Genomic DNA, 27,805 nt, shown 5'->3' on the forward strand with positions numbered 1-27,805 from the left:
ATAGGAGCAAAGAGGACGTGAAGATATTTAATTGGGGGAAGGAGAATTATGAGGCTATAAGGTGAGAACTTGGGAGTGTAAATTGGGATGACATTTTTGAAGGGAAATGTACCATGGAGATGTGGTCGATGTTCAGGGATCTTTTGCAGGATGTTAGGGATAAATTTGTCCCGGTGAGGCAGAGAAGGAATGGTAGGGTGAAGGAACCGTGGGTGACGAGAGAGGTGGAACAACTAGTTAGGAAGAAGAGGGCAGCATACATAAGGTGTAAGCAGCAAGGATCTGACAGGGCTCATGAGGAATATAGAGTAGCAAGGAAGGAACTTAAGAAAGGGCTGAGGAGAGTGAGAAGGGGACATGAAAAGGCTTTGGCAAGCAGGGTTAAGGAGAATCCCAAGGCTTTTTTCTCGTACGTAAAGAGCAGAAGGATGGCTCGGGTAAAGGTAGGTCCGATTAAAGACAAAGGTGGGAGGATGTGCCTGGAAGCTGTGGAAGTGGGTGAGGTTCTCAATGAGTACTTCTCTTCAGTATTCACCAAGGAGAGGGGTCTTGATGATGCTGAGAACAGTGTAGGTGAGGGTAATGTTCTGGAGTATGTGGATATTAAGAGAGGATGTGATGGAGTTGTTAGAAAATATTAGGATAAGTCCCTGGGGCCTGACGGAAAATTCCCCAGGCTGCTTCGTGAGGCGAGGGAGGAGATTGCTGAACCGTTGGCTAGGATCTTTGAGTCCTCGTTGTCAACGGGGATGGTGCCGGAGGATTGAAGAGTGGAGAATGTTGTCCCCTTATTCAAAAAAGGTAGTAGGGATAGTCCAGGGAATTACAGACCGGTGAGCCTTACGTCTGTGGTGGGTAAGCTGTTGGAAAGAATTCTAAGAGATAGGATCTATAAGCACTTGGAGAAACATGGACTGATTAGGGACAGCCAGCATGGTTTTGTGAAGGGAAGATCTTGCCTCACAAGCCTGATAGGGTTCTTTGAGGAGGTGACCAGGAAGATTGATGAGGGTAGTGCAGTGGATGTGGTTTAAATGGATTTTAGTAAGGCGTTTGACAAGGTTCCTCATGGTAGGCTTCTTCAGAAGGTCAGAGGCCAAGGGATCCGGGGAAGCTTGGCCGTGTGGATTCAAAATTGGCTTGCCTGTAGCAAGCAGAGGGTTGTGGTGGAGGGAGTGCATTCAGATTGGAGGGCTGTAACTAGTGGTGTCCCACAGGGATCGGTTCTGGGACCTCTACTTTTTGTGATATTTATTAACGACTTAAATGAGGGGGTGGAAGGCTGAGTTAGCAAGTTTGCAGATGACACAAAGATCGGTGGTGTTGTGGATAGTGTGGAGGGCTGTCGAAGCTTGCAGAGGGATATTGATAGGATGCAGAACTGGGCTGACAAGTGGCAGATGGAGTTCAATCCAGAGAAGTGTGAGGTGGTACACTTTGGAAGGACAAACTCCAAGGCGGAGTACAAGGTAAATGGCAGGATTCTGGGTAGTGTGGAGGAGTAGAGGGATCTGGGGGTTCATATCCACAGATCACTGAAAGTTGCCTCACAGGTGGATAGGGTAGTTAAGAAAGCTTATGGGATCTTAGCTTTCATAAGTCAGGGGATCGAGTTTAAGAGCCGCGAAGTGATGATGCAGCTTTACAAAACTCTGGTTAGGCCACACTTGGAGTACTGTGTCCAGTTCTGGTCACCTCATTATAGGAAGTATGGGAAGTTCAAGGGTGATGTCAGAGGGAGGTTTTTCACCCAGAGAGTGGTTGGTGCATGGAATGCGCTGCCTGGGGTGGTGGTGGAGGCTGATACATTGGACAAGTTCAAGAGATTGTTAGATAAGCATATGGAGGAATTTAATTTAGAGGGATATGTGGGAGGAAGGGGTTAGATAGTCATAGGTGTGGTTTGAAGGGCAGCACAAGATGGTGGGCCGAAGGGCCTGTATTGTGCCGTATTGTTCTATGTTCTATGTTCTAGCATGGAAACAGGCCCTTCGGCCCAACTTGTCCATGCTGACCAAGATGCCATCTAAGCTAGTCCCATCTGGCTCACATCTCTCTAAACCTTTCCTATCTATGTACCTGCATTAATGTCTTTTAAATGTTGTAGTTGTACAGCTTCATCTGACAGTCCGTTCCATATACGCATAAGTGAAAGAGTTGCCCCTTTGGTCTCTTTTAAATCTTTCACATGTCACCTTAAACCTCTGTCCTCTAGTGTTTAGTTTGCCTCCCCTGGGAAAAATACTGTGTGCGTTCACCCTACCTATACCCCTTATGATTTTATACACCCCCATAAGGTCACCCCTTAATCTTCTAAGTTCCAAGTTTGCTTGCTTACCCTCTTCCTGTTACTCAGGTTTATTTGAAGTAGGGAATGATCTGGGAATAGTGAGCACTTTGGCCATCGAGGGTGGGATTGGATTGTGTTATGTGTGGTCCAGACAGTGTGGACTTAAGGAAGAAGAGAAGGGGGTGACAGGGAGGCACAAACTTGCCTTGTTATTGTGCCTTTAGTCGAGAAAATCTTTCTGTGGAGAAGCACCTATGCAAAGAAGGTGCTTCTCCACAGAAAGAAGGTGCTTCTCCACAGAAAACTCCATAAGTTTGAGAGGATTAGGAGTGTCTTCACCCAGAGAAGGGAGATGATGGAAGGAATATCCAGAGCTTAGGGTCCAAGCAGCTGAAGACACAGCTGCCAATAGTGCACAGCATGAGGCAGGAAGTGTATGAGAGGCCACACCTGGGGCAAGATGGAGGTATCAGGTGGCTTGTTTAAGGTCACAAAGATGGGATTGTCAGGGTGGAGTTGGAGTGTACTGGGAACAGGGTGATGAGGGCACAGAGTGAGTTTAATACAGGACTCAAAGTCAAGTTGTCGAGTTTATTGTCATGTGCACAAGTGTCAGGTGCACAGGTGCAATGAAAAACTTACTTGCAGCAGCATCACAGGCACATAGCATCAGATAAGCAGCATTCACAAGAAAAACATAAATTAAATAAGCATTAAACATAATTTTTACAAGAAAGAACGCAATTATAACGAAGTCCATTGTAGTGCAAAGTGATCAAAGTGGTCATAGTGTTACTAAACTGTAGTGATAAGCTTTATATCTGAGGTACAGCTGGACTAGGAGTCTCAACCTTTGTGCAAGTTAATGAGGCTTGGAAGATTGTGATTCACGGGTCTGAACTCAAAATCCAGGCTGATTCTTCAATGAATACAGATGAAATATTAAACCAAAGTACTGCCTGCCTGTGTAGGTGGATTTTAAAGGCACTGTTTCGAAAAAGAGCCAGGTGATTTTCCTTCACGATTTTTCCCCAGTCACAATCAGTAATGTATATTCATTCTCAGAGGCTCAGACGAGGGATACCAATTTTGGCAAGGTAATACTCCTGCTTTGTGTATTGGTCAGATGAGGGAAGAGATGTGTGGGCAGATGAGAGATGCAGATACATGCAGCAAGAATGTTTCATGAGAAAAAAATTAAAATGAAATCTTATCATTGCTACAATGAAGGCCACAAAGGAAATCAAAGGGAAAAGTAGTGCGCAAAATATTAATATGAATGTCAAGTATAAACATTAATTTCAAATAAGTTGGGATGTTAGATGCATAAATCATCAATATAAATTAGCTGAAGGAAAAATTTTTCTGAGAAGGGAGGAGAGGTAGGATTAGTGGGCTGCATCACATTGGACCTGGTCTGGGCCTTGGATTCTCCAAGAAGCATAGAATTGTACAGCAGGGAAACAGGCCATTCGGCACAACCTTCATGCTGACGTGGATACCCTTCCATATTAACCCCATCTCCCCGCACTTGGTCCATAGACCTCTATACCTCAGCTGCTCATGCAGACACTGCTTAAATGCTGTCAGTGATGCAGCCTCAACCACTGTCTCATGCAGTGTATTCCATGTACCTCATAGTCCCTGGGTGAAGAAGGCCCCCCTCAGATCCCCTCTAAATCTCTCCCCCTTACCCTAAACCTATGTGCTTTATTTTTATCTACCTCTGATATGGGGAAAAGTTTCTTGCCGTCTATCCCACCGATACCTCTCCTAATTTTACAAACCTCAATCATGTCCCCTCTTAACCTCCTCCACTCCAGGGAGAAAGGACTTTGCTTCTCTGGTCTCTTCTCATAACTGAACTTCTCCATCCCAGGCAACACATTGGTGAATCTCCTCTGCACCCTCTCCAGTGCTTTCACATCCTTCCTATAACGTGGTGACCAGAATTGCATGCAGTACTCCAGCTGTGGTCTGACCAAGGTTTGTAAACCTCTCTATTTCTGTTTTCAATGCCCTGACTGCTGAAGGCCAATATCCTATCTGCCTTCCTAAACAAGTTATCTATCTGCATTGCCACCTACAGGGATTCACGGACAAGCGCACCAAGGTGTTCCTCAATATTGCCGAGGACCTTATCATTCGTGGTGTATGTCCGAGCCTAAAGTACTTCATCTGTGTGGTACAGTGGGGAAAGGTTGTTAGATGACCTCTGTTTGTGGACGTTAAACTCCATCTGCCATTTCCCAGCCCATTTCACCAACACTTCGCTATCTCTCTGCAGTGTAAGACGACCGTCCACATATTCACCAACTCCACTAATCTTCATGTCATCTGCAAACTTACTGTTCTTGCCTCCCATATCCACATCCAAGTCATTCATGTTGCTAGCAAACAGTAAAGGTTCCATCACCAGTCCTCCTGGGACACTACTACTCACAGGCATCCAATCACAAAAACAATCCATTATCCTCTGTCTTCTATTGTCAAGCCAATCTTGGATCCAGTTTGCCAACTTGTCCTCAATCCCATGGTCCCTAACCTTCTGAACCAGTCTTCCATGCAGGACTTTGTCGAAGGCTTTCCTAAAGTCTATGTATGTCACATCTACTGCCTGCCCTCATCGATACACTTCACTACCTTGTCAAAAAATTCAGTCAAATTGGTTAGGCAGGATCTGTCCTTGACAAAGCAATGTTGGTTGTGTCTGATTCGTCCCTGCCTTTTCAAGTGATTATTAAGCCTCTCCCTCAGAATTTTTTCCATTATTATTCCTACCACAGATGTTAGGCTCACAGGTCTATAGCTACCAGGCTTTTCCCTGCTGCCTTTCTTGAAAAAGAGGATTATAGTGTCATAGAGTCATACAGTACAATAACAGGGCCTTTGGCTGAACTGGCCCATGCTGACCAAAATACCCATCCAAGCTACTCATATCTTCTAGCATTTGGCCCATAACCTTCGAAACCTTTCCTATCCATGTACCGGTCCAACTGTTTTTTAAATGTTGTTATTGTACCTGACTCAACCACTTCCTCTGGCAGCTCATTCCACAAAGATACGGCCCTTTATGTAAAAAAAGTTGTCCCTCAAGTTTCTATTAAATCTTTCCCTTCTCAGCTTAAACCTATGTCCTCCAGTTCTTGATTCCCCAACCCTGGGAAAAAGACTGTGCATTCACTCTATCTATGCCCCTCATGATTTTAAACACCTCCATAAGACCATCTCTCAGTCTCCTCCACTTCGAGGAATAAAGTCCTAGTCTGTCCAACCTCTCCCTTATAATGCAGTCCCTCAAGTCCTGGCAACATCCTTGTAAATCTTTTCTGCACTCTTTCCAGTTTAATAACATCTTCCCTATAGCAAGGCGACCAAAACTGAACACAATACTCCAAGTGCAGCCTCACCAGTGTCTTGTACAACCACACCATGACCTCTCAACTTTTATACTCAATACCCTGTCTGATGAAGGCCAGCATGCTAAAAGCCTTCTTCACCTCCCTGTCTATCTGTGATTCCACTTTCAGAAAAACATTTCCTTGAACTCTTCTGTCCCTCTGTTCTACAATACTGCCCAGGGACCAACCATTCACTGTGAGAGTCCTACCTTGATTTGACTTTACAAAATGATACACCTCACACTTATCTGAATTAAACTCCATTTGCCATTTCTTGGCCCACTTACTCAGCTGACCAAGATACTCCTGTAATTTTTGATCACCTTTTTGTGGTTCTCCTGTACACTTTACTGCCCTGTGGCTCCCAACATTGTACTGGCCTCACTGTAGTGGCTGATCCATGAGGTGAACAATAAATGAGCCTCAGCTGGAGGAACCTGACGCCCATCGTGGGACTGTCCTGAATGGTCTTCTGACCCCTTGAGCTGCAAAATGGCTTTTTACTTCTTAAACTGTTTCTAAATGTTACCGGAGATAAGTGATATTTAGAATCAGCTGGAAAATATTCAAATATTTCTGCAAATCTTTAAAATACATTAATTTAAAACATTAAAAATTGATATAAATTATAATGAAGTTCTTAAATTAATTTACCTTTTTAGTGAAGGCCTGCAACCATTTTGAAAAGAATGGATCTGTGTTAGATGCATAAACTATCACTGGCATAAAGCTGAGGGGCCAGGTATGAAGTGCATCCTGTCCCTTGACTCAGTGATTTACAGAATTATTGCTGGAATCAATGCTGTCACATGCACTGCAGCTCATAGAGTCATTGAAACGGAGTCTTCGGCACACTGTATCTGTGGCAATCATCAAGTACCCATTTGTACTCTTCCCACACTAATCCCATATTATTCTCAGTTTATTGCATCAACTCTTCTCATCTTCTCTCACCAGTGGGAATTTACAGTGACCAATTAAACTACCAACCTGCAAGTCTTTGGGACGTGGGAGAAAACTGGAGTACCCGGAGGAAACCCATGCAAGCTTCACACCGACAGCACCAGAGATTGGGATTGAACCCAGGTTACTGGAGCTGTGAGGCAGCAGGTCTACTAGCTGCACCCTTACAACAATTCATCAGGAAGGTATATGGGATGTTGGCCTTTATTTCAAGAGGGATGGAGTATGGAAGTAGGGAAGTCTTGCTCCATTTGTACAGGGCTTTGGTGAGATGTCGGACAGGGTGCTGACTATAGTTCTGGTCTCCTTATAAAACGAGGACATAGTTGCCTTAGATGTAGCTTGGAGATGTTGACTAATCTTATTCCAGTGAAGACAAGAGTCGTTTTTTTGAGGAATGATGAAGTAGGATGGACCCATTGCCTCCGTAATTTAGGTGAACTGTTTAGAAGAGTCGACCACAAGGAAATAACCAAGATTTTGATGTGGCTTGACATGGAGGATGCTGAGGGTGTGGTCACCCTGCTGAGTGAATCTAGCATTTGATAAGGGGTCAACCAATTAAACGCAGATATGGTGGAACACCTTAAATCAGAGGGTTGTGAACCTTTGAGAGTTTTGATGCCAAATAATTCCTGGGATGAAGTGGTTCTTTATGTGGAAAATGAACACAGAGGAACTTTATGCTCTGGTTCTTAGAAGCATAAAATCTTGTTATACAGTATCTGCATATTGTTAGTGAGACCATAGAAATACCACATGTAATCTTGGTCTTGTTTAACGAGTGATATATTTACTTTGGCAACAGTACAGTGAAGTCTACTCAGTTAATTCTTGTGATGAAGGGGTTGTCTTTTGAAAAGAAAAGTGAAGAAATTGGGCAATCCTCGCTGGAGTTGATTGAAACGTAAGATTCTTGGGAGGTTGAAATGGTAGGTGTAATCCAAGGTGCGTTTTTTCCTCAAATACCTCTAAATATTCTCCCATTTATTGTACATTCCCTTGCCTTGTTGTACCTGTACAAATATATTCCCTCACGGTTCTGCAGATTAAATTCCGTTTGCTGCTCTTCTGACTACACCACCTGTATCTTCCTGTCATTTAAAGCATTCCTCTTCACTGTCAACCACACAGACAATTCTCCTACCATCTGCGTCCTTTTTCATCATGCCCCCTGTATTAATATGTGTTACTAAAAGAGGGATTGAGCACCCAGGCTCGATGAATCTCTGGTAATAAAAACATTCATGAAGGGTCACCATTGGTTACATAGAACATAGAACAGTACAGCACAGGAACAAGCCCTTTGGCCCACAATGTTGTGCCAAACTAGATAAACTAGTAATTAAATGCCTGGCTAACTAATCTTTTCTGCCTACACAACGTCCATATCCCTCCATTCTTTGCAGATCCATGTGCCTATCTAATAGCCTCTTAAACGCCTCTATCGTATCTGCCTCCACCGCCACCCCAGGCAGCTCATTCCAGGCACCCACCACTCTCTGTGTAAAAGACTTGCCCCCTCTCATCTTAAATGCAAGCCCCCGAGTATTTGACATTTCAACCCTGGGAAAAAGATACCAGCTGTTTACTTTATTTATGCCTCTCTTAATCTTATAAACTTCTATCAGGTCTCCCCTCAGCCTCCGCCGCTCCAGAGAAAACAATACAAGTTTGTCCAACCTCTGGTTATAGCACATGCCCTCTTATCAAGGCAGCATCCTGGTAAACCTCTTCTGCACCCTCTTCAAAGCCTCCACATCCTCCCCATAATGGGGTGACCAGAACTGAATGCAATACTCCAGATGCGGCCTAACCAGAGTTTCATAAAGCTGCAACATAACTTCCCGACTCTTGAACCTCAATGCCTCGACTAATAAAGGCAGGCATGCCATACACTTTCTTTCCCACTCTTAGTTCTTGCCACTAAGCCAGTGTTGGATTCAAGTTGCAATTCTACATTGTGTCTTTCAGGCTCTGAGTTCTTTGGTCAGCCTGTCTTGTTTTTCTGTTGTCACAAACGTTGATACATTTCATCTGGGACTGGTGGCTTATCCACTTACAAAGGTGAAGAATTGCTGAATGTTCCCTCAGCCATTGCAGTTGTCTCATCAGGTACTTCACACCCTACAACTCTAACATTGACATCACTCCCTCTTGTGAAGGCAGGCATGAAAAGCATTCATTAAAAGCATCAGCCGTAACCTCTGCCTCCACCTACAAATGACCTTTACTAGGCCTTAATCGTTTTACTATTATATAATCTTGGCATAGATAAAAGATGTATAGATGTTCCTTGATGTTACTTGTCAGTAATTTTTCCGACCCTTTTTGTTTTCCTAATCTCTTTTTTTAAGTTTCACCCCCACAATTTCTACACTGAAATGAGCTCTGTATCTGATGTAAGCTTCTCTTTCTCTCATCCTACTCACAATTCAACTTATCATCATAGACTTGGTAGGCCCCCTAACCTGTTCCCTTCTCGAAACATATTTATCCTGAACCTCCTTCTTAAGCACCTTCCACTACTGAGACTCATTTACCGCCAAATAGTTTTGTTTATCTAAATCGCTTCTTAATCTGGTGAAAAAAATGGCCTGATCTCAATTCAGAATCTTCATTTGGTTTATTTGGCATCCTTTCACATAACTTTGTGAAATCTAACTGAATTATGCTCACTACTCTGTAATTTAGATGAACTATTTATAAGAGTCGACCATGTGGATATAACCAAGATTTCGATGGGGCTTGACAGGGAGGATGCTGAGGTTATGGTCACCCTGCTGAGTGAATCCAGAATTTGATAAGGGGGTCAACCAATCAAATGTCGATGTGGTGGAACTTCTTATGTCAGAGGGTTGTGAACCTTTCGAATGCTTGACTCCAGAGAGCTTTGATGCTGAGTTATCAATTAATTCCCGGGATGAAGTGATTCTTTATGTGGAAAATGAATGCAGTGGACCCATACACTCCGGAAGAATAAAGTCTTGCTGGATCTGCACATTGTTGGTGAGACCATTCAGAAAATAACACATGAGTATCATTGATGCTCCCTTCCCTGAATTCACTGAAACTAAAGCAACATCGCCCCACCCTCCCAACCAACCCCTCCTTATGGAGAGAGGTTGAGCAGGTTGGGACTTATTCCATTGGAGTGTAGGAGAATGAGGGGTGATCTTACAGAGGTGTATAAAATCATGAGGGGAACAGATAGGGTGAATGCACGGTCTTTTTCCCAGGGTTGGGGAATCAAGAACTAGAGGGCAAAGGTTTGTGAGAGGGGAGAAATTTAGTAGGAACCTGAGGGGCAACATTTTCACCCAGAGGTGGTCAGTATATGGAATGAGCTGCCAGACAAAGTGGTTGAGGCAGGTACATTAACAACATTTAAAAGGCACCTGGACAGGTACATGGATAGGAGGGGTTTAGAGGATATGGGCCAAACACTGGCAAATGGGACCAGCTCAGATGGGAATCTTGGTCGGCAAGGGACAGTTGGGCGGAAGGGGCTGTTTCTGTGCTGTATGACTCTATGACTCAATGCCTGCCCTTTTTCTGTTTTTTTAGTTCAACCTGTAAAGGCTCATTTGATGATCTATCATCCTTCCTCAGATTCTGATTGTCTCTTTAACCAATATTACTCCACCTTCCCATGACTGAAAGTATCTACATGAGGCACTGCCTCAAGAAGGCAGCACATGTAATCAAGGATCCCCACCATTTGGGCCGAGCCCTCTTCTCACTGCTACCATCGGGCAGGAGGTACAGAAGCTTGACGTCCCACACCACCAGGTTCAGGAACAATTACTTTCCTACAACCATCAGGCTCTTGAAACAACCTGCACAACCCTAATCAGTTCCTCAACAACGGAACACCTCAGGCCACCTCAGTTGCTTGGAGGAGACGGCAGTCACTCCGGAGTTACCTGCCTCCACAGCACAAACACATTTTGCTCAGAAATCCTTTAGCTGTTACCTTGAGTAGCTTGGCATGCAAAAGGAGGGTGTAAGCGGCCTCTGTGAAGTTCTCATAGCCGATGTGCAAATCCCGGAGTTTATACAGGTACCTGCAAATGATAAAAGCAGAGAGGAAGAGAAACAGTCAGATGGTACACTAAGCAGTCATATGACCTTGGCCCACTGTAAGGATGAGGAGATGCTACATATTGGACTATTATTTCTTGGATCAATGTCAATACACTCCTGATCTCTCTATCTTTATTTGTCTGCCTGCACTGCATTTTCTCTGTAACTGTAACACTATATTTTGCATTCAGTTATTGCTTTTTCTTTGTATTACCTTGATATACTTACATTCAGGAACATGTTATGCAGGCAAGGTAATTATGGCAGGCACAGTAGTGTAGCAGTTAGCGTAACGCTATTACAGTGTCAGCGACCTGGGTTCAATTCCGGCCACTGTCTGTAAGGAGTTTGTACATCCTCCCCGTGTCTGCGTGGGTTTCCTCCAGGTGCTCCGGTTTCTTCCCACATTCCAAAGACATACAGGTTAGGAAGTTGTGGGCTTGCTATGTTGGCACCGGAAGCGTGGTGACACTTGCGGGCTGCCCCCAGAACACTCTACACAAAAGATGCATTTCACTGTGTGTTTCGATGTACATGTGACTAATAAAGATATCTTATCTTCAGAATGATCTGTATGGATAGCAAGCAAACAAAAGCTTTTCACTGTATCTCAGAATATGTGACAATAATAAACCAAATACCAGATACCAATTACCCAACATAGAACAAAGAACAATACAGCACCAGGAACAGGCCCTTTGGCCCACAATGTCTGTGCCAACCATGATGCCAAATCAAATTGATCTCATCTGCCTGCACATGATCAACATCCCTCCATTCTTTTTATGTCCAGGTGCCTGTCGAAAAGCCTCTTAACTACCCCTATAGCATCTGCTTCCACCACCACCCCGGTAATGTGTTTCAGACACCTACCACTTTCTAAGATATAAGCTAAGATAAATATTTATTTATTAGTCAGATGTACATCAAAACACACAGTGAAATATGTCTTTTTGCGTTGCTAAGAATGTGCTGAGGGCAGCCTGCAAGTGTTGCCACTTTTCCGGCGCCAACATAGCATGCCCACAGCTCCTAACCCGTACGTCTTTGGAATGTGGGGGGAAACCGGAGCACCAGGAGGAAACCCACGCAGACACACAGGGAGAACATACAAACTCCTGACCGACAGCGGCCAGAATTGAACCCAGGTCGCTGGTGCTGTAATAGCGTTACGCTAACCGCCCTGACATTCCTTCATATTCCATTCCCTTTCACAATACAGCCGGACGCCTCTCATACCCATTTTGGATTTCTTGGAATTTTCTCCCCAAGTGTGCCTGGTTACTTCATCCAGACTGAGATAAGGGGCTCAGGATATGTGGAATGTAGACCTGGAGCACTGGATTAGTGATAGTCTTATGGAAAGGTGGGGCAGTTTCAAGCAGCTGCATAAAATTAAAAATAAAGCTAATCCCACTAACGTAATCATGGATTTACTGCAACAACTTTGGTGCAATGAAGAGCATGCTGGAAGCTGCAGGTGTACCTAAAAATTATGCATCTATCTGGTGAGAATGCAGAACAGGATTGTATGGGTGCTATATAGCATTACAGCACCAACAGAAGAGTGCAGTGCTTGTACAACCAATGGATCAAGACTATTGAACGGTTCCCTAGTACGACAAGGTGGACTCTTAACCTCACAATCTACCTTCTTACGACCTTGCCCCTTATTGTCTGCCTGCACTGCACTTTCTCCGTAACTGTAACACTTTATTGTGCATTCTGTATTGTTTTACCTTGTACTACGCATGGTAGTGCAGTGGTTAGCCTAACACTATTACAGCGCCAGCGACCCAGGTTACATTCTGGCCACTGTCTGTAAGGAGTTTGTACATTCTCCCCGTGACTGCGTGGGTTTCCTCCGGGTGCTCCAGTTTCCTCCCACATCCCAAAGATGTTCAGGTTAGGAAGTTGTGGGCATGCTATGTTGGCACTGGAAGCGTGGCGACACTTGCGGGCTGCCCCCAGAACACATTACGCAAAGATGCATTTCGCTGTGTGTTTTGACGTACATGTGACTAATAAAGATATCTTATCTTATCTAACGAACGGTATGCAAGGTAAGTTTTTCACTGTACCTGAGTGCATGTGACAATAATCAACCAATTCCAATTCTATGCCTTGCCTGTTTAAATATCTTTTGAACATTGTGATTGTATCTGACTCCACCACCTTCTCTGGCAGCGAGTTTCAGATATCGATCACTCTCTGCCTAAAAAACTTGCCCCTCAGATCTCTTTTAAAACTCCCTTCTGTCACCTCAGACCTGTGCCGACAGAGAGACACAAGAGACGGCAGATGTTGGAATCGGGAGCATTGATCTGCTGAAGGAACTCAGCAGGTCGAGCAGCATCTGTTGGGGGAAAGGAACTGTTGAAGTTTCGGGTCGAAACCCTGCTCCAGTCCTGATGAAGGACCCGCTGAGTTCCTCCAGCAGAATTTTTGCTCAATATATGCCCTCTTGTTTTTGATAACACGACCAATGGAAAAAGATTTGGATGATCTGCACTACCTATACCTCTTATATTCCTCCATCAGGTCAGGTCACCCTTTAGCCTCCTTTGCTCCAGGGAAAACAAATCCAGACTATCCATCTGTCCCCATAACTAAAGCCCTCACCCTGAACTCCAGAATTAGCTGTGCCTCTAACCAAGGGGTCTTCCAGTACAGTTACAACACTTGCATCTACACTGTGTATAAAATCATGAGGGGTATAGATAGAGTGAACGTAGAGCATAGAACATTACAGCACAGTACAGGCCTACAATGTTGTGCCAACATTTTATCCTGCTCTAAGATCTATCTAATGCTTCCCTCCCACATAGCCCTCCATTTCTCTATCATTCACGTGGCTATCTAAGAGTCTCTTAAATGTCCCTAATGTATCTGCCCCCATAACCTCTCCTGGCAGTGCGTTCCATGCACCCACCACTCTCTGTGTAAAAACCTTACTCCTGACATCCCCCTAATACCTTCCTCCAATCACCTTAAAATTAATCCCCCTCATGTTAGCCATTGTCGCCCTGGGAAAAAGTCTCTGACTGTCCACTCATTCTCTGCCTCTTATCGTCTTGTACACCTCTATCAAGTCATCTCTCATCCTCCTTCTCTCCAAAGAGAAAAGCCCTAGCTCACTTGACCTATCCTCACAAGACATATGAACATGGACATAGTCCTTTTCCCAGGGAAGAGGAACTAAAAACTAGAGAACATAGGTTTAAGGAGCAGGAGAAATCCAGTCAGGCTGATTACTACTCAGTCGGTCGACCTCTCAATCCTTGTCTACCACTCAACACAGTTCTTCCCTGGAAGGACTGCAGTAGTTGGATAAAGTAGCTCACCACCACCTTCTCAAAGACAAGAGTACTAAACGCTGGCATTGCTGCTGTTGTTCAGATCCCATAAATGAATAAATAAATATAAAAGCTGCAATAGTTGTCACGACAAGCAGCATTCTGGTAAAACAAGTGACAGGTTCAAGAATGTCCTTGGTAAATGTGTGCAGGTCCTCATTAACATCAAAAAATCCTTTAGGATAGTGCAATATGAATTCTAATTCTCTGGCAATGCATACATTTCAATCACTGACCTGCTGTAGTCAGCAAACGGAACCACAGAGTGACTTTCCCCTGTTAATTGTTAGTTCTGACAGTCGACATGAATGATCAGTCAATTTTCTGTCAGCAGATGCTTAACACAGTTGCCTTTACTAATGAAATTAAAACCATAGCGATGTTGGGTATCATGAAAAACAAGGCTTCAGGAGTTCCACTGAAGGCAGCTCTCTGTTTCCCAGGGATACCTTTTGCTCTTTTATTTTATTCATTCATGCAACAGCAGTTATCTTGCATTCATAACCACCCTTGAACTGAGCGGCATTCTGGGTCATTTCAGAGGCCAGGTCAGAGACAACCACGTTGCTGTAGCTGAGATACATATAATTATGAGAGACAACAATTTGTCCTGGTCCAACCACATTGACGCCACAGCCAAGAAATTGCACCAATGCCTCTATTTCCTCAGAAGGTAAAGGAAATTTGGTATGTCCCCAATGATTCTCACCAATTTTTACGGATGCACCTTAGAAAGCATCCTATCCAGATGTATCACGGCTTAGTACGGCAACTGCTCTGCCCAAGACCGCAAGAAGTTGCAGACAGTTGTGAATGCAGCCCAGTCCATCACACAAACCAGCCTCCCCTCCACTGGCTTTGTCTACACTTCCTGCTGCCTCAGAAATCAAGGACCTCTCCCACCCCGGACATTCTCTCTTCTCCTCCCTTCCATCAGGCAGAAGATATAAAAGCCTGAAAGCACGTACCACCAGGCTGAAGGACAGCTTCTATCTCGCTGTTATAAGACTATTGACTGGTTCCTTAATACGATAAGATGGAGTCTTGACCTCACAATTTACCTCATTATGACCTTGCACCTTATTGTCTGGCTGCACTGCACTTTCTCTGTAGCAGCAACATTATATTCTGCATTCTGTTTTGCTTGCACTATGAGTGGACAGTCAGAGACTCTTTCCCAGTACGACAATGGCTAACACGAGGGGACATAATTTTAAGGTGATTGGAGGAAGGTATAAGGGGGATGTCAGAGGTAAGTTTTTTACAGAGAGAATGGTGGGTGCATGGAACGCACTGCCAGCAGAGGTTGTGGGGGCAGATACATTAGGGATGTTTAAGAGACTCTTAGATAGACATGTGAATGATAGAAAAATAGGGGGCTATGTGGGAGGGAAGGGTTAGATAGATCTTAGAGCAGGATAAAATGTCGGCACATCATTGTGGGCCGAAGGGCCTGTACTGTGCCGTCGTGTTCTATGTTCTATGTACCTCAATGTACTTATTGCAAAGAATGAGCTCAATGGCACGCAAACAAAAGCTTTTCACTGTATCTCGGTACATGTGACAATAATAAACCAATAATAATTCAATACATAAACACAGATGGGGAGATAACCAGAGTCTGTTTCCCATGTTGGGATGTCTAGAGAAGAGAAACAAAGGACTGCAGATTCTGGAATCTGGCTGCTGAGACCAAACACAGACTAGGTGACCGTTTTGCAGAACACCTGCATTCTGTCCGTATTCACGATCTGCATCTCCCCGTTGCCAGTCACTTCGACTCCCCCTCCCAAACTATCACAGATATGTCAGTCCTCGGCCTCCTCCACTGCCAGGAGAATTCCAAGCGCAAACTGGAGGAACAGCACCTCATTTTCCGTCTTGGAACCTTGCAGCCTAATGGCATGAATATTGAATCCTCCCACTTTAGGTAACCCCCACACCCCTTCTCCACAAAAACCACCCCCCAAAGTGCTTCTTTTCTTCTTCCCTTTCCTAGCCTCTTTTTTTCTACCCTTTTTTTTCTTCTCTCTCCTTACTTTTGACCCATCCCCCTTTGGATCTGCTCTCCCCTCCTCCCCCACACCTGCCTATCACTATCTCTTACCTGCATCTACCTATCACCACCCTGTGCCCACCCCCTCCCTCTTTTGTCCACCTGTCACTGCTCTGCTTTTTCCTCCTATATATTGTGCTTCCCCTTTTCCTATCTTCAGTCCTGAAGAAGGGTCCTGAGCTGAAACATTGACCGCCTGCTTTTCTCCACGGATGCTGCCTGGCCTGCTGAGTTCCTCTAGCATCATAGTGTTTTTCATCGGGATGTCTAAAACTGGAGGACATAGGCTTGAGGTAAAAGGGAGAAGGTTTAAAGGAGATCTGAGGGATAAAGTTTGCACATAAAGAGGAACTGGTAGCTGGAATGAGCTGCCAGAGGAGGTGGTGGAGTCAGGAACAACATTTAAGAGGCATCTCAACAGGTATTTTAACGAGCAAGGCAAATAGGGATATGGAATTAATGCAGGCAGGTGGAATTAGCATAGATAGACATGATGGCAGGCACCAAAGGGCTGTTTCTACGCTGCACAATTCTATGACTATGACTCTATAAACTGGAGCACCCAGAAGAAACCCAGTCACAGGAAGAATGTGCAAACTCCACGCACCTACCACTGGATGTCAGGATTGAACTCGGGTCAGTGGAGTTGTAAAGTCAACTTTACCAGTGGCACCACTGTTCCAGAGCAATATCAATCCTTGAAACAACATTACCTTTGTTGGTGTTTGCAGGAACTTGCTGTGTGCAAATAGGTGGGTATGTTTCGTACATTAACAGTACCATTCTGCATTTTTTTTTACAACATCAATGTAATTATCTATTGCATGATGGCAGACAAAAGTTCTTCACTGTATCTCGGTATATGTGACAATAATAAACCAATACCAACCAACACCAATGCCAATATTTGCCACTGTCCTTCAGGGGAATTAATTGGCTGTGAGTTGCTTTGTGTTGTCATTAAAGATCCATGCCTCATTCACACTCTCCACGACCACAGCTCTCCCATGTAAATGGACAAAAAAAATGGATTAACTGCTCAACTAAGACGAAGAGTTTTTTTACGAAGAGTCTGTATCATAATTGCATGTAAAGGCACATTGCAGCTCATACTGAAGAACCTCAATGCAATTCATTTAAAAAACAGTTTGCTCCCACTTTAAATGTAAGAAAGCCTTATGCTGAGACAAGGAGTGGGGAATACTGTCTTACTGAAGTATATTTATCAGTGAATCTCCAAGAATATCTCATGCACTAGGTACCTAAACATGGATGTCTTCTTGTAGGTCTAAAACAAAATCATCATTGAAAATGTTCACAGACCATCTGGTGCTCAAAGTGAAGCCACTGCCTCATTATACACTGTTGGAAAAGCTTGCCAACATATTAAACAGTTTGGGAAGTGACAAAATCCTCAGAGCGTGGGAGGTAGGCCTGCCATCTCCCGTCATCTGCCAAATCTACATAGCCATCTTGCAGAATTCCTCACCCCAATCCAGCAGGAAGTGCGAGAGATCCCTTGAGCTTACAAGTATTGGTATTGGAATCGGTTTATCATTGTCACCTGTACTGAGGTACAGTGAAAAACTTGTCTTGCATACCATTCGTACAGATCAATCCATTACACAGCGCATTGAGGTAGTACAGGGTAAAACCAATGACAGAATACAGAGTAAAGTGTCACAGCTACAGGGAAGTGCAGTGCAGGTAGACAATAAGACGCAAGATCATAACAAGGTAGATTGTGAGGTCAGGAGTCCATCTCATTGAATAAGGGAATCATTCAATAGTCTTATCACAGTGGGATAGAAACTGTCCTTGAGCCTGGTGGTATGTGCCCTCAGGCTCCTGTATCTTCTGCCTGATGGAAGAGGGGAGAAGAGAGAATGACCTGGGTGGGTGGGGTCTTTATGCTGGCTGCCTCACCAAGGCAGTGAGAGGTAAAGACAAAGTTCATGGAGGGGAAGCTAGTTTCTGTGATGTGCTGGGCTGTGTCCACAACTCTCTGCAGTTTCTTGCGGTCCTGGGCAGAGCAGTTGCCATACAAAGCCATGATGCATCCAGATAGGATGCTTTCTATGGTGCATTGATAACAGTTGGTGAGTGTCAAAGGGCACATGCCAAATTTTTTAGCCTCCGGGGGAAGTAGAGGCGCTGGTGAGTTTTCTTGGCCATGGCGTCTACGTGGTTGGACTAGGACAGGCTATTGGTGATGTTTACTCCAAGGAATTTGAAGCTCTCAACCCTCTCGACCTCAGCACCATTGATGTAGGCAGGTGCATGTACACCGCCCCCTTTCCTGAAGTCAATGACCAGCTCTTTTGTTTTGCTGACATTGAGGGAAAGGTTGTTGTCATGACACCATTCCACTAAGCTTCCTATCTCCTTCCTGTATTCCAACTCATTGTTATTTGAGATACGACCTATCATCTGCTAACTTGTCGATGGAGTTAGAGCAGAATCTGGTTTTGGAGCGGGAACTTTGAAAAGAGGTGAGTCTCTGGCGTGTGCTTGTGAGTTTTCACTTTGCAAGAATCTAAAAGAGGCACATTTGCAATTTGTTAATAGTTTGGCTAATTAACAGCAGCGAATGAAAGGAAGGTATAAGAGGAGTGGCCATTGTTGGAGTGGGCCAGGCTTAGAGTCGAGCACTTGAGGCTTTGGTGAGAGGAGGCGGAGGCCAAGGTCAAGATAAGTCTCTGGTAAGTTTCTTTCTTTACTTATTCCTTTAGTGCCAGGCTAGAGTAGCTAGAATGGCTTCTGGGGGTCAGTGGTGTGTTCCTCTTGTGAGATGTGGGAGTTCTAGGAGACCTTCAGTCTCCCTGATAGCTACATCTGCACAAGGTGCATCCAGCTGCAGCTCCTTACAGACCGTGTTAGGGAACTGGAGCTGCAGCTGGATGACCTTTGGCTCCAAAGGGAGAATGAGGAGTACACAGGGAGGCAGTCATTCCTGAGCTGCAGGAGGCATGTAGCTGGGTGACTGTCAGGAGAAGGAAGGAGAATAGGCAGGTAGTACAGAGTACCCCTGTGGCCGTTCCCCTCAATAACAGGAATATGACTTTGGATACTGTTGGGACGGGGTGGGGGGTGGTGGGAAACGACCTACCAGGGGAAAGCTGCAGTGACCAGGTCTCTGGCTCTGAGCCAGGTTGTGTGGTGCAGAAAGGAAGGGGGGAGAAAGGGAGAGCAGTAGTGATAGGGGATTCCATAGTAAAGGGGGCAGAAAGGAGATTCTGTGGATGTGAAAGAGACTCACGGATGGTATGTTGCCTCCCAGGTGCCAGGGTCAGGATTGTCTCGATGGGGTCCACAGCATTCTGAAGGGGGAGGGCGAACAGCTAGAAGTTGTGGGACATCTTGGTACCAATGACTTTGGTAGGAAAAGAGATGAGGTTCTGAAGAGGGAATATATGGAATGTAGGAAGCTGAAAAGCAGGACATCAAGGGTAGTAATCTCTGGATTGCTGCATGTGCGAAGCGCCAGTGAGGATAAGAATAGGTTGATTTGGCAGATGAATGCGTGGCTGAGGAGTTAGTGCAGGGGGCAGGGTTTCAGATTTGTGGATCATTGGGATCTCTTCTGGGGGAGGGACGACCTGTACAAAAGGGACGGGTTACGCCTGAACTGGAGGGGGACCAATATTCTTGCGGGCAGGTTTGCTGGAGCTATTGGAGAGGGATTAAAGTAATTTGGTAGGGGTATGGGAACTTGAGTAACAGGTCAGAGGTTGGTGCATTTGGTATACAAGTATATGCAGCGTGTAGAAAGATTGTGAGGAAGGATAGGCAGTTGAAAGGGCAAAATTGCAGTCAGTTGGATGGGCTGAAGTGTGGTGACTTTAGTGTGAGAAAATAAAAGGAACAAGACTGATGAACTTAGGATGTGGGTAAGTACGTGGAACTATGACGTTGTGGCCATCCCAGAGACTTGGCTGTCACAAGGGCAAGAACGGCTGCTGGATATTCCGGGGCTTAGGAATTTCAAAAGGGACAGGGATGGAGGTAAAAGAGGTGGGGGATTGGTTTTGCTAATCAAGGACAGTGTCACATCTGTAGAAAGGGAGGATGTCCTGAAGGAATCATCCACTGAGTCACTGTGGGTGGAAGTCAGAAACAGAAAGGGAGTGATCACTCTATTGGGAGTATTCTACAGACCCGCCAATAGCAGCAGAGACACTGAAGAGCAGATCGGGAGGCAGATTTTGGAAAGGTGCAAAAATAACAGGGTTGTTGTCATGGATGATTTCAACTTCCCTAATATTGATTGGTGTGTCCAGGAAGGATTCCTGACACAGTATGTGGACAGACCGACTGCAGGAGAGGCCATTCTGGACTTGGTACTAGGCAATGAGCCAGATCAGGTTTCAGATCTCTCGGTGGGAGAGCATTTTGGAGATAGTGACCATAACTCCTTGACCTTTGCCATAGCCTTAGAGAGGGATAGGAGCAGATGATATGGGAAAGTATGTAAATGGGGGAGGGGGAATTATGATGCTATTAGGCAGGAACATGGGAGCATAAATTGGGAACAGATGTCCTTGGGAAAGTGCACAATGGAAATGTGGAGGTTGTTTAGCGAGTACTTGCATGGGGTTCTGGATAGGTTTGTCCCATTGAGGCAAGGTAAAGATGGTAGAGCGAAGGAACCGTGGTTGACAGGAGATGTAGAATATCTTATCAAGAGCAAGAAAGAAGCTTACCTGAGGTTTAGAAAGCAAGGATCAGACAGGGCTCTGGAGGGTTACATAGCAGCTTGGAGGGAGCTTAAGAATGGGCTTAGGAGGGCTAGAAGGGGGCGTGAGAAGGCCTTGGCGAGTAGGATTAAGGAAAACCCCAACGCATTCTACACGTATGTGAAGAATAGGAGGATGACTATAGTGAGGGTAGAACCGATCGGGGATAAAAGAGGAAACATGTGCCTGGAGTCGGAAGAGAGGTAGGGAGGTCCTTAATGAATACTTTGCTTCGGTATTCACCAGTGAGAGAGACCTTGACATTCGTGAGGATGGCGTACGACAGACTGATATGCCAGGGCATGTCGACGTAAGGAAAGAGGATGTCTGGAACTTTTTAAAAACATTAGGGTAGATAAGTCACTGGGGCCGGACGGGATATATCCAAAGTTATTATGGGGAGCGAGGGAAGAGATTGCTGCGCCTTTGGCAATGATTTTTGCATCCTCACTGGCCACAGGGGTGGTGCTAGAGGATTGGAAGTTGGCAAATGTTGTTCCTTTGCTCAAGAAAGGGAGTAGGGATAACCCTGGGAATTACAGACCAGTGAGTCTTACTTCAGTGGTGGGCAAATTACTGGAGAAGATTCTTAGAGACAGGATTTATGGGCATATAGAGAAGCATAGACTGATTAGGGACAGTCAGCATGGCTTTGTGAGTGGCAGGTCATGCCTCATGAGCCTGTCTGAATTCTTTGAGGATGTGACAAAGCACATTGATGAAAGTTGAGCAGCGGATGTGATATACGTTGATTTTAGTAAGGCTTTTGATAAGGTTCCTTATGGAATGCTCATTCAGAAAGTCAGGAAGCATGGGTCCGGGGAAACTTGGCTGCGTGGATTCAGAATTGGCTCGCCCATAGAAGACAGAGGGTGGTTTTAGATGGAGATTATTTTGCCTGGAGGTGGGTGACTAGTGGTGTTCTGCAGGGACCCCTGTTCTTTGTGATTTTCATAAATGACTTGGATGAGGATGTGGAAGGGTGGGTTAGTAAGTTTGCAGATGACACGAAGGTTGGTGGTGTTGTGGATAGTGTAGAAGGTTGCTGTAGGTTACAACAGGACATTGATAGGATGCAGACCTGGGCTGAGAAGTGGCAGATGGAGTTCAACCCAGAAAAGTGTGAAGTGATACACTTTGGAAGATCAAATTTGAAGGCAGAATACAAGGTTAATGGCAGGACTCTTGGCAGTGTGGAAGAAAAGAGGGATCTTGAGGTCCATGTTAAGGTGATTGGAGGAAGGTATAAGGGGGATGTCAGAGGTAAGTTTTTTACACAGAGAGTGGTGGGTGCATAGAACGCACTGCCAGCAGAGGTGGTGGAGGCAGATACATTAGGGACATTTAAGACACTCTTAGATAGACACAGGAATGATAGAAAAATGGGGGGCTATGTGGGAGGGAAGGGTGAGATAGATCTTAGAGCAGGATAAAATGTCGGCACAATATCATGGACCGAAGGGCCTGTACTGTGCTGTGGTGTTCTATGTTCTAGAGTCATACAGCATGGAAACAGGCCCTTCAGCCCAAATGGTCCATGTTGACCAAGGTGCCCCAATCAAGCTCGTCATATTTGCCCACATTTGGCCCATGTTCCTCTAAACCTTTCCCATCTATGTACCTGTCCAACTGCCTTTTCAATGTTGTTATGATACCTGCCTGAACCACTGCCTCTGGCAGCTCATTCAATGTATGTACCACGAGTAAAAGAAGTTGCCCCTTAAGTTCCAATCAAATCTTTCACATCTCACCTTAAACATATGCCCTCTAGTTCTTGATTCCCCAATCCTGGAAAATAGACTGTGTGCATTCACCCTCTCTATGCCCTTCATGATTTTATACACCTCTATAAAGGTCAACCCCCAGTCTCCTGTGTTCCAAGGAAAAAAACTCCTTGCATGTCCAACCTCTCCCTATAACTCAGTCTCTCAAGTTCTGGCAACATCCTCACAAATCTGATAAATTCGTAAATTGATTTTTTTTTATTGTCACGTATACCGAGGTACAGTGAAAAAACTTGTCTTGCATACTGCTCATTCAGATCAATTCATTACACAGTGCATTGAGGTAGTACAGGGTAAAAACAATAACAGAATGCAGAGTAAAGTGTCACAGCTACAGAGAAAGTGCATTGCAGGTAGTCAGTCAATACCCTGACCGATGAAGGCCAGCATGCCAGAACTTCTTCACCACCCTGTCTACCTGTGATGCCACTTTCAGGGAACCATGCATCTGAAATCCAAGGTCCCTCCGTTTTACAACACTCCCCAGGGCCCTACCGTTCACTGTGAAAATCCTACATTTTGATTTGAGCTTTCCAAAATGGAACACTTTTTGACTTCCCAAACTAGTGCTCCCTTCCCATGTTTCAGCAAACAGTTACTTACACAAAGGTGAATGGGTGTGGGAGGAACATGGAACTATGTGGATTGGATGGAGCTGTGTCAGTAACTACGGCTTATGCAACGAACCGAAGAGTTTGCGAAAATTTACCAACATTCTTGGGAATCTAGACAGGTCCTGGCGGATTGGAAGATGGTGAATGTCACGCCACTGTTTAAAAAAGGATGTAGGAAAAAGTCAGGTAACGATCGGCTAGTGAGCTTAACATCTATAGTCGGAAAAATGCTTGAAGCTATCATTAAGGAAGAAAGAACAAGACATCTGGATAGAAGTGGTTCCATCAGGCAGACACAGCATCGATTCAGGAAGGGCAGGTCCTATTTGACAACCTTACTGGAGTTCTTTGAGGATATAATGAGCACAGTGGATAGAGGGGAACAGGTGGATGTTGTATACTTGGAGTTCCAGAAGGCATTCGATAAGGTGCCGCATAAAAGACATCCATAAGATGAGGATACTTCTTCCCCTCCGCCATCAGATTTCCGAGTGGTCCCTGAACCCTTGAACACTACCTCGTTATTCCTCTTTTGCATTATTTATTTATTTTTGTAATAATAGTAATTTTTATGTATTTATAAACTGTGCTGCAACCACAAAACAACAAATTTCATGACATAATGTCAGCGATAATAAACCTGATTCTGACGTATGAGGAGAGGTTGGAGACAGCCCTGATGCAGGGTCCCAAAATATTAGACAGTGATAGAGTCATACAGTTATACAGCACGGAAACCAGTCTTTCAGCCCAACTCTTCCATAACGACCAAGATTCCCATCTAAGCTAGTTCCACTTGCCTGCATTTGGACCATATCCCTCTGAACCCATCCAAATGTCTTTTAAATGTTGTTGTTGTACCTGCCTCAAGCACTTCCTCTGGCAGCTCGTTCCATATACAAACCACCCTCTGTCTGAACCATCACCCTCCGTGTGAATCACCGTCCTCTGTGTTGACTAACCCTTAGTCTCCAGGGGAGATGCTTGATCCACTGATTTCCTCCAGTAATTTGTTTATTGCATGAGAAGTCTGTTGGTTAGGTTTACATTCACTACAGATTGGAAGAATAAGGGATCTCACCAAAACATATAAAAGCCTAAGAGGTTGAGACTGACCAGGCCGGAGAGTCCAAATCAAAGTTCACAACCTTCGGGATGTGGGGTAAGACATTTAAGACAAGGTAAGATGTTATTAATTTATTAGTCGCATGTACATCGAAGCACACAGTGAAATGTGTCTTTTTGCGTTACTGAGAATGTGCTGAGGGCAGCTCGCAAGTGTTGCCACACTTCCGGCGCCAACATAGCATGCCCACAACTTCCTAACCTGTACGTCTTTGGAATGTGGGAAGAAACCAGAGCACCCGGAGGAAACCCACGCAGACACGGGGAGAACGTAAAAACTCCTTACAGACAGTGGCGGGAATTGAACCCGGGTCGCTGGCGCTGTAATAGCGTTACGCTAACCGCTACACTACCGTGCCGCCATGTCTACATTTGAAACTGAGACGAAATTTTCTTCACCCAGAGAGGAGTGAACTTGTGGAATTCTCTGCCACAGAAGTCGAGGTCAAGTCATAAAATGTTTCCAGAAAGAAGCAGAGTTTTTTTAATGCTGAAGGGATCCAGGGATGAGGGGCAAGTAGGGAACAGGGTGCAATGATCAGTTGTGGCTGTGCTGAATGGTGAAGCAGGGCTGAAGGACCAAATGGCCTGTTCTTGCTCCTATTTTCCATGTATTCAGTTTTTGATTGGCCACAGCACTCACTTTATGTCCCCATCGAGCCAAGCGGTGGAATAGCGAAAGATACACGACTTATGTATCATTGTTAAAGCTCTCGATTGAAGCTCAGCATAATTCATACTCACCGTATATACATTTCTTCTCGGTCAATCTCCTTGTAAAAATTCTGCAGGAAAGGGAAAAGAAACTCAAAATAAGATGTTTGTAGAGTAACACAAATCACTTTGTAGTAATCAAGTAAATCAAAGTTTTTGTTTATGTGGGTACCTTAGTGATCACACTCAATAATTCTGATCTGTTTGGCATTAAACATGTTAAGGAACTGGACCACAAAATCTAATCTGCTACTGTGGTGTCCTGAGTGATATTTTTAGGATACTAAAGCTTGGTCCCAGGTATATGGAAGGTATACACAACCATGAAGAAGGTGCAGCAACATCACTACTTCCTGAGAAGTTTAAGGAGATTTGCCATGTCATTGTAGACTCTGACAAACTTCTACAGATATACCATGGAAAGCATTCTGACTGGTTGCATCATAGCCTGGTATGGAGGCTCCAAAGCACAGGAATGCAAGAGACTGCAGAGACAGGTGGACTCAGCCAGTTCCACCATGGGTACAGCTCTCCCCACCATCAAGGACATCTACAAGTACCTGTTCCTGTGCTATACTGTTCTATGTTCTCTATATAAGTGCCATAAAAATGAGCTTTTTGCAGCAGCAGCACAGTGCATTACAAACGTGACAAACATAAATTAACATAAATTATACATAAGTGTGTGCCAAATAAACAACAAAATTAACATAACAATAACCATGCAAGATTGAAAGAGAAAAAAATATTATCCGAGGTTGCATTTTTCAAGTCGGTTCAAGAACCTGATGGCAGTGGGGAAGAAGCTGTTGTTGAATCTTGAGGTGTGGGTCTTCAGGCTCCTGTACCTCCTGCCTGATGGCAGCATCGAGGAGAGGACACGGCCCGGATGGTGGGGGTCCCTGATAATGGACATTGCCTTCCTGAAACATCACCTCCTGGAAAAGACTGAGAGCTATCCAACATCAGGGTGGAAAACAGGCTGTTGGGACCTTTTGTCTCAAGGAGCCAATCCGGGAAACAAAAAGAACTTCAATGATTTTGAATGAAGTGTTCAACTAAATGGAAATAAAATACTCTCTGAGCCTTTAAGATTTAGGCATTCAATTAGCATTTTTCTACCTCCAACCTTTGAAGAAAGCACACCTCGGACCTCTTTAATGCACAGTACCTGCCTCAAATGCCCTGCCTTTGTTTGTTGCCAGTGATTCATTGAATAAAATCTGTACAGTGGGCACAATGGACCAAAAGGGATCAGAGGAGCAAAAGGCTTTAAATTCTTCTTTGATCCATTGCTTTTTTTTCAGAAACTCGCTGGTTCAATTCTCACTCGAAATACAAAGCAGGCTCGTAATGTCAGGGTTCAGCACCCAGCGCCTGGCTCAAGGCAGCTGTAAGCTGATCAAAAATTCAATGCACTGCTGAGCGTGAAGGACTGAATGACGCTCAGAGGAGCCGGCAAAGTCATACTTAATAAGTAAAGAATCTCGTTCTTGTAATTCTAGATGCACAGCTCTTGGGAAGAAAGGGTCTCTTTGAAGGTGCCAACAGTAGGGTCTCAGCAGTAACACTCATGCCTTTGAGCCAGAAGCCCAGTTGTTTGTATCTCCATCCATGGACTCAAGTTGATTCTCTTGACAAGATTGCAGCACTGTACCAGATACTGCCTTTTGGACGAGGTGCTGAGCAGCAATTCTTGTTTGCCCTCTCTGGTAGATGTAAAAGATCATGTGGTGTTACCTTCTAGAGTTCTCCTGGGTTGTCTGGTGCTCCTTCAGAGAGTTGTGGACATAGCCCAGCTCATCACAGACACCAGCCTCCCCCCCCATGGACTCTATCTTTACCTCTCGCTGTCTTGGTGTAGCAGCCAGCATAATCAAAGACCCCACCCACCCGGAACATTCTCTCTTCTCTTCTCTTCCATCGGGTAGAAGATACAGGAGCCTGAGGGCATGTACCACCAGACTTAAGGGCAGCTTCTACCCCACTGTGATAAGACTATTGAACAGTTCCCTTATACAATGAGATGGACTATGACCTCACGATCTACCCTGTTGTGACCTTGTACCTTATTGCACTGCACTTTCTCTGTGGCTGTGACACTTTAGTCTGTACTGTTATTGTTTTTACCTGTACTACATCAATGCACTCTGTACTAACTCAGTGTAACTGCACTGTGTAATGAATTGACCTGTACGATCGGTATGCAAGACAAGTTTTCACTGTACCTCGGTACAAGTGACAATAATAAACCAATACCAACACCAATACCAAATACCACTGAGAGACCGATGATCTCAAAAGGTCCTCGATCTGAAACAGTAATTGTTTCTCTCTTCACAGCTGCTGTCTGACCTGATGAGCATTCCCAGCACCACTTACTTTTATTTCAGATTTAGAATGGAAACAGCGTGGAAACAGTCCCTTCAGCCCATCATGTCCATACTGACCATCAAGTACTGATCTGTACTAACCCCATCTACTAACGCCTAATCCAGTAAATGGGATAACTAGCAACACGTACAAATTGCTGGAGGAACTCAGCAGGTCAGGCAGCATCTATGGAGGGAAATAAACAGTCAACGTTTTGGGTCGAGATCCTTCATTGGGACTGGAAAGGAAGAGGGCAGAATCAAAAATGGGATCACTATATGCCTTAGTAATGCAAGTACTCATCTAG

At 44.7% G+C, this 27,805-nt stretch overlaps 1 protein-coding gene across 1 annotated transcript in view; it reads right to left on the minus strand.

Annotated features, from left to right (window-relative positions):
- LOC127580080 (dedicator of cytokinesis protein 2-like) overlaps positions 1-27,805 on the minus strand; it is a 1,107,748-nt gene that overhangs the window by 115,160 nt on the left and 964,783 nt on the right. Inside the window, 2 exon segments of the mRNA XM_052033289.1 lie at positions 10,631-10,721; positions 25,156-25,196. Of these exon segments, the coding sequence (XP_051889249.1) occupies positions 10,631-10,721; positions 25,156-25,196 (132 nt within the window).

Source organism: Pristis pectinata, chromosome 2 (assembly GCF_009764475.1).
Source record: "Pristis pectinata isolate sPriPec2 chromosome 2, sPriPec2.1.pri, whole genome shotgun sequence".
Taxonomy (NCBI): domain Eukaryota; kingdom Metazoa; phylum Chordata; class Chondrichthyes; order Rhinopristiformes; family Pristidae; genus Pristis; species Pristis pectinata.